The sequence below is a fragment of the Gopherus evgoodei genome, chromosome 5 (genome assembly GCF_007399415.2).
Source record: "Gopherus evgoodei ecotype Sinaloan lineage chromosome 5, rGopEvg1_v1.p, whole genome shotgun sequence".
NCBI lineage: Eukaryota > Metazoa > Chordata > Testudines > Testudinidae > Gopherus > Gopherus evgoodei.
Genome location: NC_044326.1, coordinates 127,017,254 through 127,033,246, shown reverse-complemented (window position 1 = coordinate 127,033,246; position 15,993 = coordinate 127,017,254). Strand labels below are relative to the sequence as shown.

Below are 15,993 nucleotides of genomic sequence, written 5' to 3'. Positions count from 1 at the left end.
GAGCCAATTAGATTCAATCCTATGATGCCTTTGTTTAAACAGTCACTTGTAGTACTTTACTTGCTAGCAGTTTGAGTTTCAGTGTATGAAAACTGCAGTATAATTCTAACCTTCCAAGTTTCCTGTAATGGATTTACAGTTTAGACATCTACTATATTGGGGGGGAGATGGTCTCCGTTGTCTGATGGTTCAAGGAACAGACAAATAAGTTAACGATCAGCATTTATTCTGTCTTATGTTCTTATAGGATGGCAGCAGAAATAGTCAGGAGAGAATACAGCAGACCTAGAGTAGACTGGCATTAGCAAGATATTAAGAACGAGAATACTCTTTCCAAGACAGCTTAGTACATATAGTGTACTTGAGAAGCAATAGTGAAAGTTAATACATGTGCATGCAGACAAACTTGAGGTTGTTTCTTTCCTTTGTTGACTTTTTTCAGATAAGTCATGCTTTGCAACGATCAAATTAAAATGCACACAGCACTTTCTTGAACTGTAAGCACAGCAGGTCATGGGAAGACTCTTGTATACAGAGGCTCTACGACACACGATCAGGAAGTACAGGAACACCTGAAATAGTGTAGAAAAGAGTTTTACTCAAAGCTGAGATCCAGAATAACAGTGGTTTGGTTAATACACTACCTTGAAATTTACTTAAGTCTAACGGTGCTTGATGGCTTATCATTGCTTCTAGTACAGACCTGTATATTTTAAATGAATCTGCCTCAAATCAAGGAGGCTGGAGAGGGATGAGGACAGGATTTGGCTCTGAGTATTAATGGAAAAAAGAATAAATCAAATACAAGAGCTAAGCCTTTCCCTTTTGTTACACGAAGAACTTCACTACGCGTCTGAAATTCAGACCCTCCTTCATATATGTTTTCTTTTTCCAGGAAAAGGTGAAAGTATTTGCCTACAGTTTGGGAGAGATTTTTAAAAGCTCCCAGCATTGGCTTGACTCCTTTCACTGAAGTCAAGGGAGTTTTTGCACTGACACAGGTTTAGCTCAGCACTGAGTACTTTTGAAAATGCCACCCAGGAACTACACTTTCTCTATAATCGACACTATTTAGCTTTTTGCAAACACAAGAATCACAATCATGTAAAGTTCTGCTACGTGGTAATATCCCACAAAGCTACATCAGAAGCCTAATCCTGAACACGTGAGTCAAGTCCTAGCAAACAAATTCCTTTTACAGGTGTGAGACTGCAGGGTGGAGATGAAGGAATGACTACTCACCCCACCTATTGCAAGGGCACTGATCAAAGGGAGACTAGCCGAAGGGGCAGTTGCTTTCCTCTGCAGCTCACTCAACAGTAGAGCCATGTGGGTTCCCTGTAGCAAACACCCACTGGCTCCATTCCTGTTTGCATTTGACATGCTCTGTTCCTTTTGCCAGAGCCGGCCTTATGGGTGGGTGATGTGGGTGACTGCCCAGGATGCCATGGTCAGGGGGTGTTGTGGTCAAGAGGCAAGGAACGGGGCAGGCCTTGGTGCAAGACCATGGAAGGGAGCTTGGGGCAATGGGGCATCTGCGCAACAGCATCCCGCAACTGCAGGGGTGGGGAGGGGAAAGAGGAGCAGCTTATCGAGCTCATGCCAAACATTCCATCTTCCTGGATGCACTCTGTTCCAGAGGCCACACTGATTGACAATCTCATTGTCTAATCAGTGCTCATCCCCACCCTAAAGTGGTAAAATATGCACTTCTAGTGGCTGATCCAGGAGTGAAGGGAGGGAGGAGAGATGGGGGTATGGTGGGGGCCGGGAGAGGCAGCAGGGCCTGGAGGTGATGGGGGAGTGGGGAGCCCAGGGAGCAGTGGAGATGGGTGTGGAGCAAGAGAAGGCAGCGGGGGTTAGGGGCACTGAAATACAAGTTTGCCAGGGTTTGCCATTTCACCTTAGGCCAGCTCTGCCCTTCACATTTCTGTCTCACTGCAGAATTTCAAGTGCCACCTAATGTGGAATGCCCACATGCTACCTGTGGTTTACCAACAGAGCTCTCCCCCACTAACAGATGTCCTTGCTGCTTTTCGGTCTTCCATTCCCTGTCAGGCACTTTGCCCATACTAATGAGGATACTTTTTCTTTTAAATTGGCTTGTGTCACTAAGGTAACTCTCACTCATTATTACTAGGGCCTCACCAAATTCACTGCCATGAAAAATGCATCATGGACCATGACATCTGGTCTCCCCCCCCATGAAAGCTGGTCTTTTGTGTGCTTTTAACCTATACTCATAGAATAGAATGTCAGGGTTGGAAGGGACCAGGAGGTCATCTAGTCCAACCCGCTGCTCAAAGCAGGGCCAATCCCTAGGCACATTTTTGCCCCAGATCTCTAAATGGCCCCCTCAAGGATTGAACTCACAACCCTGGGTTTAGCAGGCCAATGCTCACACCACTGAGCTAGCCCTCCCCCATTCTATACCTATTGGACTGGGAGACCAGCATTTCTCAAACTGGGGGTTCTGACTCAAAAGGGAGCTTTGCGGGGTAGGGGGGTCACCAGGTTATTTAAGGGGGATGTCATGGTATTGCCACCCTTCTGCACTGCCTTCAGAGCTGGGCAGCCAGAGGGTGGTGGCTGCTGACTGAGGGGCCTAGCTCTGCAGGCAGCAGTGCAGAAGTAAGGGTGGCAATACCATACCAGGCCATCCTTCCTTCTACACTGCTGCTGGCGGTGGCCCTGCCTTCAGAGCTGGGATCCTGGGAAGCAGCCGCTAGTCTCCAGATGCCCAGCTCTGAAGGCAGTGCTGCAGCCAGCACCAGTGTAGAAGTAAGGGTAGCAGTATCGCAACCCCACCCTACAATAACCTTCTGACACCGCACCCCCACCCCGACAGCTCCTTTTTTGGGTTAGGACCCCTATAATTACAACAGTGTGCAATTTCAGATTTAAATAGCTGAAATAATGAAATTTACTATTTTTTAAATCCTATGACTGTGAAATTGTCCAAAATGGACCATGAATTTGGTAGGGCCCCACTTACTGCTGTGGTTCTCTAACACAGAGTCAAGTAAAAAGCTTATCTGCTGCTTCCCAAAATGCATATTATAGATGGCCAGCTTAGGCCCAAGACCACGTCAATTAGTTACATAAAGGGTGGGTAAAGCAGGATCTCCCTTCTATATTAGATACAAATCTGTTCACTGATTGCATTTTCTCCATCACCTCTACCATTTTTCCTAGACCTCATTGATACATCACATCAGAGAGGCTTCTTGATTTATCAAACACTTACAAATATGTATTAAGTGACAAACCTCATTAGAATATCCCCATTTTCTTCCTTTTGTTAATATCTCTCTTTATTTGACAAACAGAACACACAGGACACCACAGGACAGTGCAGAAATCAGAGCAGATGGATCCCTGTTTAAAAAGAACACATATTAAAGTCTGTAAACTTAAGATTTATATCTAACTTTTCATTGACTATCACATTGAATGGATTTAAACTCAGACTAGAATATGGGCTTTCAATGCTACCTTTGACTGGGATGACAGGGTCATTTTGGGGAAAAGGGGGCAGGGGAGATACATTTTAGGATTTTTGTTCCAAATTCATAGAAATTAAAAGATATCAAACCCTACTTGGTTATCTAGTCCATAGCTCTGCTTTTTACCCCCGTAAATCCCTCCCTTTCCTGTCTTCCCCACCCCCTCCAAAAAAAAAAAAAAGTATGCCCAATTGCTTGCTGTAGAAGGCAGAGAAACTGGTGCTAGTAGCAAGTTAACTCTTAAGGGGGCGGGTTTAGGCATCAAAGACTTTATTTACACAAATTAGGAAGCAAAGTCAGCTAATGGGTGGTATTTACCCAATAACCACCACACTTTAGCAGACGGATACCAGACTGAGAATAGAGATTGGAAGCTCTGCCAGATCAAGTCAGCCCATCTACCTACCTGTGCAGGATTGTTCCTTGTAGAGCAGGGGTCGGCAACCTTTCAGAAGTGGTGTGCCGAGTCTTCATTTAGTCACTCTGATTTAAGGTTTCATGTGCCAGTAATACATTTTAACGTTTTTAGAAGGTCTCTTTCTATAAGTCTATAATATATAACTCAACTATTGTTGTATGTGAAGTAAATAAGGTTTTTAAAATGTTTAAGAAGCTTCATTTAAAATTAAATTAAAATGCAGAGCCCCTCAGACTGGTGGCCTGGACCCAGGCAGTGTGAGTGCCACTGAAAATCAGCTCGCGTGCCATAGGTTGCCTACCCTAGTTGTAATGTAACCTCTGGGGTTCTGTCCAGTTTCCATTTTAAAATTTCCAGTGGTGGGATATTTCAACCAGTAAACTGGGAGTCTAGTGTCCAGTTTTTTGCATTTAGGGTTAGGATGTATTTTCTGATATTCAGCCAAACTATTCCTTTTCTTAACTTCATCCACTTGCTAGTCCTCGCACCACTCCTTACCACACTGCTCTACACCTTTCAGATCTTTGCAGTTATAGCCTCCACTATTATGAACTGTCTAAAACTATAAATATTGAGCTCTGAATTTTCCTTTACGGTCAATGCCCGCAGGCTTCAAATTAGTTTCACTGCTCTTACCCAATTTCCTTCCAATTCAACTGCATCTTTCAGGTATTGAAGATCCAGCAGGGAAAAAATATGTTCTAGATAGAGAAACTTTTGCCTTCCTGCTCTGATATGAGCTAAAATCTTTAAAAAATTTGGAGCTCTCTATTCGGGCTCCTAAGTGAAGTGGCCAGGTTTTGAAGCTAGTGTTGAGCCCTTTAGAAAATCATTTAGGTGCCTAAATAGAAGCTGAGGTTTTGGGGGGGGCGTTAATATTTCTTCATAGATCTCCTAAACCTCCTTACTTTTGTGTTATTATTGCTCTATTGAATTTGTAATCATATATGTAATTTCTTGGCCAATATCACCCTGAAATATTTCAGTGATAGTCCTTTCCATGTCTTTCACAGAACATTAGGGAAATTAGGCTGAATCTCATTTTATAATTTCATGGCCATATTTCTAACCTTCCTCAGTCCCTTCATATTATTCCTCTCTTGTGTTCATAACACATCCCAATTCAGTGTGATCTATTCATTTAATTTTCATATATTATCTAATCTTATTTTTTCATTTCTTAGGCTTTTCCGTTATTTGTACCATAGTACACAAGGAGTTAATGCTGGAAACTACAGTACTATAGCTTGAAAAAAAACACAAACACAACAACCTTGTTGACTGAACCTCATTTTTAGAATTCTGTCTACATTCTGCAACAACTTTTCAGCTAATCAGGAGAACATTTGGCTAAGAGATTCATGCTGAGGGAGTAAGAGCTAAGATTTAGATAAGTAGTTTGGCTAAATGGCAGTTGATTATCAGGTTAGTATTATGTACAATGGCTGCATTAGAAATTATCCAATATACATTTAATTTAGATGGATATTTAACTGTAATGTTGCAGTCTATATGATTTTATTAAAATATGCTAATGAGTGAATATAATATAACAAATATGCTTCATGCAAAAGGTCTCTTGTAAGGTATCATTACAAAGTTTATAAACTATTGAGTGTGATCATCCTACTTGTATAAATGTATCACTCTTGTATCTGAAACTAGAAATATGAAATATAACTCTGAGAGCCTATTGTAATTATGGAAAGAGTGGGCCATTAATGGTGGTCTGGAATCTTGATGACACCCATTAACCAGGACAATTGACTGTGGATGGCTCTGTTTGCAGGCAAACCTTCCTGTGAGTCAGGCTGGGAGGAATGAAGGCTTGAGGTCTTACTGTGACAAGTGGTCATGTCACCTGAACTGGAATTCATCTTTAACCTGGTGCTTTTCCAGTGAGGAGGTGTGGGAACCCAGAGGGACAAAGGATTCCAGCCTTATGCAAAAGATATATTAATGGGTGGCACAGAACAGAGGGGGAGAGCCACCTGAGCTGGAACAAGGGCTGTACCAGAGGAAACTATTGTGCCCAGACTAGGAAGGCACCCAGTCTGAGAAAAGAAATTTATTGAAACATCTTTCAGGGTGAGCTATTATCTGTACTCAATTGTATTACTGTGTTAGGCTTATATTAGCAGGTTTTATTTTGCTTAGTAACTCATTTTGTTCTGTCTGTTACTACCTGGAACCACTTAAATCCTACTTTCTGTATTTAATAAAGTCACTTTTTACTTATTAATTAATTCAGAGTATGTATTAATACCTGGTGGGCAAACAGCCATGCATCTCTCTCTATCAGTATTATAGAGGGTGAACAATTTATGAGTTTACCCTGTATACGCTTTATCCAGGGTAAAACAGATTTATTTGGGTTTTAGACCCCATTAGGTGTTGGGCATCTGAGGGCTTGTCTACATCAGAAAGTTGCTGCGCTGGTGAGGGAGTTACAGCGCTGCAACTTTGAAGGTGTACACATCTGCAGGGCACCACCAGCGCTGCAACTCCCTGTTTGCAGCGCTGGCCGTACTCCCGTTTTGTCTCGGGTGTAGAGGATCCAGCGCTGGTGATCCAGCGCTGGTAATCCAATGTAAACACTTACCAGCGCTTTTCTTGACCTCCGTGGAAGGAGGAAGCCTCTGGTAATCAAGCTGGTTTCCTTCCCCAGCTTGCTCTCGCATTCCCGGAACCCCGAGCAAGCAGGTCTCCTTCCCTGCGGTTTGCAGGGTGGTTCGGGGAACGCGAGAGCAAACCGGGAAAGGAGACCAGCTTCGCCACGGTTTGCTCTCGCGTTCCCCGAGCAAGCAGGTCTCCTTCCCTGCGGTTTGCAGAGGGGTTCCGGGAACGCGAGAGCAAACCGCGGCGAAGCTGGTCTCCTTTCCCGGTTTGCTCTCGCGTTCCCCGAACCCCCGAGCAAGCAGGTCTCCTTCCCTGCGGTTTGCAGGGGGGTTCGGGAACGCGAGAGCAAACCGTGGCGAAGCTGGTCTCCTTTCCCGGTTTGCTCTCGCGTTCCCCGAACCCCGAGCAAGCAGGTCTCCTTCCCTGCGGTTTGCAGGTGGGTTCGGGAACGCGAGAGCAAACCGCGGCGAAGCTGGTCTCCTTTCCCGGTTTGCTCTCGCGTTCCCCGAACCCCGAGCAAGCAGGTCTCCTTCCCTGCGGTTTGCAGGGGGGTTCGGGAACGCGAGAGCAAACCGCGGCGAAGCTGGTCTCCTTTCCCGGTTTGCTCTCGCGTTCCCCGAACCCCCGAGCAAGCAGGTCTCCTTCCCTGCGGTTTGCAGGGGGGTTCGGGAACGCGAGAGCAAACCGCGGCGAAGCTGGTCTCCTTTCCCGGTTTGCTCTCGCGTTCCCCGAACCCCCGAGCAAGCAGGTCTCCTTCCCTGCGGTTTGCAGGGGGGTTCGGGAACGCGAGAGCAAACCGCGGCGAAGCTGGTCTCCTTTCCCGGTTTGCTCTCGCGTTCCCCGAACCCCCGAGCAAGCAGGTCTCCTTCCCTGCGGTTTGCAGGGGGGTTCGGGAACGCGAGAGCAAACCGCGGCGAAGCTGGTCTCCTTTCCCGGTTTGCTCTCGCGTTCCCCGAACCCCCGAGCAAGCAGGTCTCCTTCCCTGCGGTTTGCAGGGGGGTTCGGGAACGCGAGAGCAAACCGCGGCGAAGCTGGTCTCCTTTCCCGGTTTGCTCTCGCGTTCCCCGAACCCCCCCTTGAAGCCGCCCAACAGCGCTGCAGTGTGGCCACATCTAACACCACTTGCAGCGCTGGTTGCTGTAAGTGTGGCCACTCTGCAGCGCTGGCCCTATACAGCTGTACTAATACAGCTGTAACAACCAGCGCTGCAAAATTTTAGATGTAGACATGGCCTGAGTGTTAAAGACAGGAACACTTCTGTAAGCTGCTTTCAGGTTAAGCCTGCAGCTGTGGGGCAAGTAATTCAGACCTGGGTCTGGGTTTGCAGCAGGCTAGCGAGTCTGGCTCAAACTGGGCACTGAAGTCCTAAGCTGACAGGGCAGGAAAGCAGGGGCAGAAGTAGTCTTGACACATCAGGTGGCAGCTCCCAAGGAGGGTTCTGTGATCAGTGACCAATGCCTCATCAGAGAGGGGTCTCTATCTCAGATACGCAGCAAAACTCTACTTTAAAGGGGTATCAATTAATAATAGATAATTGCACTTATACTTTTCATGAAATTATCTCAAAGCCCTTTACAACAATGCCAAGGAATGATCTATTTCACAGACGGGAAGAACAAAGGAAAGCAGAGCCAAGAGACTCGTGCAAGGTTACACGGCGAGTCGGTGGCAGCTGCAAGTAGAACCCAAGTCTTCAGATGCCCAATCCTCTGCTAACTTCTAGACCACAGTGCCCTCAAATCATAAGGGGAGACTCCTAGCAGCCATGTTCATATGGGGAGGAATCACACTGGGTGGAGGCTGGTTAATGAAAACGTAGCCAACTGATCTGCTTAGATCAATGACATGTTGCTTTAAGGACTGTTCTTTAAGCATGAGCAAAACAAAATATTAAATAGTAACTAACAGGGATTCCGTATTTTGTCCGGTAGAGAGTCCTCATGGCAACGCTTCCGCCGCACAAGCAGCATTCATTCATGTCACTTGCTACTTCACATTCAAGACACCAGAAACAGAATATTCCACATAGGCCTGGATAAAGACAAAAGAACAAATGAGGCTCACTCATTGTTCTCCCCTTCATTCACACTATCATAACCTAGTCCCAGATTTGGACCTTAGCATCCAAAATATGGGGGATAGCGTGAAAAGCTCCAAGCTTAGTTACCAGCTTGGACCTTGTAAAGCTGCCACCACCCAAAAAATTAGAGTGTTTTGGGGCACTCTGGTCCCCCCAAACCTTCCCTGGGGACCCCAAGACCCAAATACCTTGAGTCTCACAACAAAGGGAAATAAACCTTTTCCCTTCCCCCCTCCAGGTGTTCCTGGAGAGATACACAAAAGCAAGCTCCGTGAATCTAAACAGAGGGATTCCACCCTCCCCGTTTCCAGCCTTGGAAAACAGAAGTACTGAGAGCTAATCTCTCTTCCCCCCTCACCCAGAGGGAATGCAAAGTCAGGCTAGTAAATCTAACACACACAGATTTCCCCCGACTTCTTCCTCCCACCAATTCCCTGGTGAGCACAGACTCAATTCCCTGGAGTTCCCCACTAAAGAAAAACTCCAACAGGTCTTAAAAAGAAAGCTTTATGTAAAAAGAAAGAAAAATACATAAAAAATGGTCTCTCTGTATTAAGATGACAAATACAGGGTCAATTGCTTAAAAGAAATATGAATAAACAGCCTTATTCAAAAAGAATACAATTCAAAACACTCCAGCAACTACACCATGTAAATACAAAAGAAAAAAAAAACAATAACCCTTATTGTTTTATGATCTCTGTACTCACAACTTGGAAACAGAAGATTAGAAAGCAGGAAACAGAAATCCTCCCCATAGCCGAAAGGGACAGATACAAGACAAAGAACTCAGACACAAAACTCCCTCCACCCAGATTTGAAAAAGTCTTGTTTCCTGATTGGTCCTCTGGTCAGGTGTTTCAGGTTTCTTCTTTCCAAGTGTAAGAGACATTAACCCTTAGCTATCTGTTTATGACACACACAGGCAGTTAACATTCACCATCACTTTTACGAGAGATGTAAGAATGCCTAGAAAATTGGAAGGAGAAAGTTAGGGATGTATGTGCCAATGGGTCAGAGCTAGTGCAAAGGAGGACAAGATCAATGAAAGACCTTTACAGTGATGTCATGTGGCAATTCTTCTCTCTTCCCCCTCATAATGAATGAAGCCCATTTTTTCTCGGCCAAAAAAAGGTGTGTTTTTATAGCAGATTAGCTCACACACACTTTAGTTGTCTCTCTGTAAAATTCTAGTGGAGACAAGGGATTTTAGTTTTGACCATGATGAAACTAAGTGAGGTGAACCGCAGGAGAGGGAGATAGAGTTGAACTTGTGTAGATACACCGCTAAAAGCTACACGAGCACTTTGCCTCCATGCGGATTTTACAGCAAGATGGCTAACCCAGGTTAGTTATCTGGCTGTAAAAACACAACTTTCTGGAGCTGTGACCCTCAGCAGATCCAGATGAACTTTCTTTAAGTGGGGCTGGAGTACAAGCAGTTGCTTTGTGTGCGAACGAGTGGGTGATGTAGCCGTCTAGTGACTGGCTCTCAGAATGGATATGGGAGATACAACTACAAGCCACTCCTTTAAATAAATATAAAATAGACAAACAGGATTCCTCCATCCCCCATTTAAAGTCATACCCATTAAAGACTGGAGATATAATATAATATTAAGCCAAACATCAAGACACCTGAAGCCAAAACAAAAATACAATATTTGACTATCAACTTACAGACTCCACAGTCACTGCAGCAGTCCATCAACCCGGTCTGCCACAAGGTGCTCGATGCACTGGCCACAGTAAGTTGGGGCTGTACAACGATGACAGAGGGAGAGGCCATGTCTAGTTCCACCAGCTGAGTTCAGAAGATAACACTCTGAAAGGAAAACAAGAAACGAAACCATTTTGCAAGTCTGTTAGGGACTAGCTGTAGTCAGGGTGTCTTGTGTCATTGTAGTGACCCAAATGGAGGAATGTTACTCACATCTCTTTGTAAAATGGCATCATGTTTCTCATTTCATTGGAAGCAATGCTGTCCATTTGATAATTGGATAGTTTTGGTGGACACAGAGGCCAAATTGTTGTCAATGGAGTTGGACCAGGAATGAATTTGGCCCATTTTCTTAAATCCAGGTTATGAGTGGGTGTAAATTTTCACTCAAAAGCACATTTCTCCCTAACATCACATTGGGGCCATAGGTCATTCCTGATTCAAAGGAAAGGGTGCCACTAACTGGATGGCAACAACATATCTTCCAGCAACACCAAATGGTTCCTTGGTCCTCTCCCAGGTAAGTTCTGACCCACTCTGAGCCTACTTAGCTTGTATGATCTGACAACATCACAACACAACACACTATGGATGTTATCACAGAAAAGGAAATCTCTCCGATGCTGCTGTTCTCCAAGAGACTACCTTGAGACCAGAGATTAGCCCCCAAATCAGGATTTTCCCGCTGCAGCTAACCCTCAGCCCAATTCCGAGATTTCACCGAGTCCTTCCCTCAGGCAAACTTCCTTGGTCAAAGTCAAGAATTATTCTGGCAATAGTAAACAGCTTTTCAGACATTTTCAGACAACAATGGGCAAGGTTCATGAGGGGAACTTTGGTGCTGCTACATGCATTGTTGCAATGCCTAACGTTCAGGCATCCTGTTGCTTCCGGGAATTCACAACCCAGGTACCCAGATCCTATAAAGTGCAGAGGGAGAGTTAGGTGCCTAGAAAAGCAAATTCACAAAAGGAAGCTTGCTAATTTTTAAAATGGTATGACATTAACCTTCAATGGAAGCATTAAACATAACATAAATATAAAATGAATTTTCCTCATTTGAAGAAGGATTTGCGGAGTTAGTATATTTTAAAATAAAGTCATTAAATGATTGTACAAGGTCTTAAAGACAGAAAAACTGCGTGAGTGTATTTCATGCTTTTCTCATTTTTAGGGGAAAATATTTTTAGGCAGTTAGTCCCAAATCCTCAAATGTATCTAGGCGCCTAACTCCTGCCGATTTCAGGAATAAAGGACAATATTGAATAATTTATGCACGGTGAATGACTACAACAGGAGAGAGCAACCTGCCTGAGAATACCCCATAGCCCAGTGGTTAGAGTACTCTTCTGGAAAGAGGAAGGTTCAAGTCCCTGTTCCACATGGGGGGAGAGGGGAAAATTGAATCCAGGTGTCTCATATCTTGGCTAAGTTCTCTAACCCAGTGGTTCTCAATCTTTCCAGACCACTCCCCCCCCTCCTTCAGGAGTCTGATTTGTCTCGTGTACCCCACATTTCATCTCACTTAAAAACTACTTGCTTACAAAATCAGACACAAAAAATGCAAAAAATGTCACAGCGCACTATGACTGAAACATGGCCAACTTGCTCATTTTTACCATATCATTATAAAATAAATCAATGTGTGTATAAATATTCGGTGTGATACTTCAGCCTGTCTTTCACTTGTGAGCCTTGTCTGAAGCCCAAGTCCTAGGCAGCGGGGCTGAAGCACGTAACTTAGCTTCACGGGGCTCCCTGTGTCATGGAACCCTGGGCAACTGCCCTGCTTGCCACCCCGTAATGCCAGCCCTGCACTTGCGACCCCCCTAAACCGGTCCCTTGACACCCCACCTCGGGGTGCAACCCCCAGGTTGAGAAATACTGATCTAGATGATTTAAGTACTCCCTGCAAGACCTCTGAGTATCCCCAGGTACACGTTGAGAACCACTGCCCTAGCCAATGGGCTACAAGTTCCTGGGGGGGGGGGGGCACTACCAACTCCTTTTCTTCTCAGAAATGGGTTAGGCACCTAATTCCAAGGGATGGTTCATGGCTGTGAATCCAGAACAAATGGAACGGTCTCTGTCCAGCCTGGACTTAAGCCCCACTCCTCAAGGGGATCTAAGAGCCTAGGCCACCCCCTCTTCTCAGTATTTCCCATTACCTAGATTAGGCAGCTCCCCACTCAGCATTCTGGCTTTCGTGGATCCCATTCTTAGGTGCCTAACTCTCCCTATGCATTGTATAGGGAGCCCAGGCATCTAATTCAGGGCAGTGGATTCCACGGGGTACCTAGGTGCCTAAAGGTAAGTCATTGCAAGGCTCAGTGTTACAACGCCTGAATCCCTCTAGTACATTTCTAAACAAAAAACAAAAAAAACCAAAGGCATTAAATAACCATAAAATGTATTAACAATGGAGGAATAAAGATGAGTTGTTATACATTTTCCCCCATTTTAAGAAGGAAATATGCTTGATATGCTGTTAATACACTTCTAAAGTCTGTTAAACAGATATGCAAAGTATTAATGACAGAAGAATAAAGGAGAAGTGTTATTAAATTTCTATAATAATCATGCATTTCCTCGTTTTTAGAGAAAATTAGGTTTTATGCAGGTAGTACATTTCTAAATAAGGCTATTAAATAACTGCACAAAGGCTGCTAAGTATTAGTGATAAAGAGAGAAAATATAACCTTAAATTAATTTCATTTTGCAAGGAAGGTGCTGGCGTATAGCCATTTTTCAGGGATCTCCAAGAAAGTTTTTTAAAAGAACAGAAAGTAAAAAAGGGCAAAGTGAAGAGAAAAGAGGCTCACCACACAGTGTCACCAGTCACCACACCAGTCAAATGGCAAAAACCTCTCTTCTGGGAACTTAATATAAAGCAGGCAAAATCACCTGAGCCAATCAGAGGGTATTCTTTAACCATGTGACTTTTTGCAGACTCATATCTCACATTAAATTTCAGCATGTTTTCCTTATAGAATCTGAAGGTTTTTCTAACCTCATGGTCTTTTATGGAATTATTAATTGTCACATATTAAAACAAATTAAAGACAACAAAATTAAAAGGAACAAGTAAGTGATTTCTTTCTCAAACTCCTTTTTTCTTTTTAGCATTAATTTTCTTTGTTTTTAATTCTGGACCATGATTAAAGTTTCCTCTTTACACAAAACTTCTTCAGCAACTGCCTTTTAAAATTCCTAATAAACACTGTTTGAATTATGTGCCTAACCTTTATTCCGATTTCTCTTATTGTATTATTTAAAAGTAACTTATTTACATGGTTTGATATTATGAATATAGAAAAACAGGGCCCTATACACATCCCAGGAGCGTAGTGTCCCCTCACCTTGGTTATCATGAGGCTTTGGAAAAAACAGCTGCAAATGAACAGTTTGATTCCAATGAAATTACTTTTGACATAAAATTTGGGATGCGACTTCCAAAAGACTTTCTTCATGTGAAAAATTGCAAATAGAGGTTCTGCCAATAGTGCCTGCATCTCAGACACTATCCTGGCAGATATAATAGCTATTAAAAATGCAGTCTTTGTAGAACGGTCCCATGTAGAACAAATTGCCATAGGATCAAAAGGAAGACTCCGTAGGTGTGATATAAAACTGAGTTTAGATTCCAAGATGGAACCAGATCTCTGATAGGAGAGTTGTAGCTCATAGGGCTAGCTTGCCTTTATTATATTCACTGCCTTGCCTTCATTGTATTCTGCCTTTCTTATATTGAGCAGTAATGCAAGAAACCAACCGGCCTGTATCCAGGGCCAGATTAATCTTTTGTGGGCCCTGGTGCCTGAACCGTGGCCCTGCCCCCTGCTCAGCCTGTGCTCCACCCCACTCAACCTCTTCCCCCAAGGCCCTGCCCACACTCCACACTGATGCCCCGCCCCTGCTTGGCCTCTTCATCCCGAGGCCCCGCCCGACACTTGCACAGGTGAGGGAGGGTGCAGAGAGGGAGTAAGCAGGGGGAAAGGTAGGAGGGGTCGAAGAGGAGTCAGTGACAGGCAGAACCTCCAGGGGAAGAAGCTGAGTGAGTGTTTGGCCTCGGGATAGGTGCTGGGGTCCCTTCTCAGTGTGGGCCCAGTGCCACAGCTCCACTGGCACCTTTGTAAACCCAAGTACTGTCTGTAACCTGTAAGACATTAACTTCATCAGACAGCATAAGGCTTGAGGTCTTTAAACAAACAACAGAAACTTTGAACAAACAAAGAGCCGAGCGGAAAACCTCAAGTGATGGGGAATTGAAAGTAGAGAGTGTTTAAAAGTAATTTCTGACAATAGGAACATGAGCCCAACCACAAGAGTGTCATGGCAACAAATTTTTATATCTAACAGGTGCATGGGTTACATTTGCAGATACCTAACCACAAGAGGGGCATGAGAAAACACTGACATATGATAATAAGTTAAGATCATTTATATACTAACCTATAGGACAGATATTCTCAAACTGGGGGTTACAACCTTCGGGGAGAATCGTGAGGTTATCACATGTGGGGGGGGGGGTCACAAGTACCTCCATGAAGCAGACAGCAACTGCCATAAGTAGAGCCCTACCAAATTCATGGTCCTTTTTGGTCAATTTCATGGTCATAGGATTTTAAAAATTGTAAATTTACTGATTTCAGATATTAAATCTGAAATTTTATGTTGTTATAACTATAGGGTCATGATCCAAAAAGGAGTTGTATGTGGGGAGGGGGAGTCGCAAGGTTATTGTATGGGGTGTTGACACTGCTACCCTTACTTCTGCACTGCTGCTGGCTATGCGACTGCCTTCAGAGCTGGGCAACTGGACAGCGGCAGCTGCTGGCCAGAAGTGATTTCAGCCCCTGGGGATCACCCCTGAGAGAAGATTTGACCAACCAGGGGAGTCAGGGGCGGGGTCACCCCTCTTAGAATTCCTCCCACCACCCTCTGCCAATCAGAGCGTAGCATCATCACCTCATAAGTTCCAGCGCCGGACAAAAGAGGCCATCTCTTACCAAGAATGTGTGTTTTAGAAGTCATGGAAAAGCTTAGAGGAAAGACTGGGTTGCATATGCCTGATTATGGGGAAAATATATTTTACAAAACTTAACGTTACCATCTTTTTCACCCATGCCTATGTATTTACTTAAAATACAAAACCTCATAGAATAACCAAACCAATAAGCAAAATATATTTACTGGGCTTCTCTCCATCAGCTGTTGATGCTGGTGAATTTTCCTCTTCAGTTGTCTATTTCCTTTTTCTTTTGCGGCTGTTTACCCTCTGGTCTAAGGATCTCTCATGTTTTGACCATACTGTGGAGCAGACAACATTATTATTATAAAACACATGAAACTGTCCTGTAAATTTAAAAAATAAAATACTCATTAGGCTGTTTTTCTATTTAAAAAGTCATAGCTTTAAAACAAAATAATCCATTTCAGACTGTACAACAAACACAGGTTTTGAGTTTATTTCTACCATTTAAAAAAAACCCAAAGCCCACAAAAAATTTTTAAAAACACATCTCATTTTGCAGAATAAAACCAAACCGCTTTAAAAACCAACTTTTAAAATCCATTTTTGAACACATTTTCCACAGAACCTCGTTAGTTTGAAACACACCATACCATCAGTTTGCAGCCATAAACTTTT

The 15,993-nt window shown here is 43.9% G+C and overlaps 1 protein-coding gene across 1 annotated transcript; it reads right to left on the bottom strand.

Moving 5' to 3' along the window:
• Positions 1 to 209: 209 nt before the first annotated feature.
• On the bottom strand, positions 210 to 13,265 carry LOC115652649 (placenta-specific gene 8 protein-like). The gene is made up of 5 exons (XM_030565019.1): positions 13,166 to 13,265; positions 10,304 to 10,448; positions 8,450 to 8,574; positions 3,270 to 3,378; positions 210 to 572 (listed from the first exon to the last, which is right to left on the bottom strand). The coding sequence occupies exons 2-4, from the start codon at positions 10,410 to 10,412 to the stop codon at positions 3,274 to 3,276; spliced, it is 339 nt and encodes a 112-aa protein (XP_030420879.1). The 5' UTR covers positions 10,413 to 10,448; positions 13,166 to 13,265; the 3' UTR covers positions 210 to 572; positions 3,270 to 3,273.
• Positions 13,266 to 15,993: the final 2,728 nt, after the last annotated feature.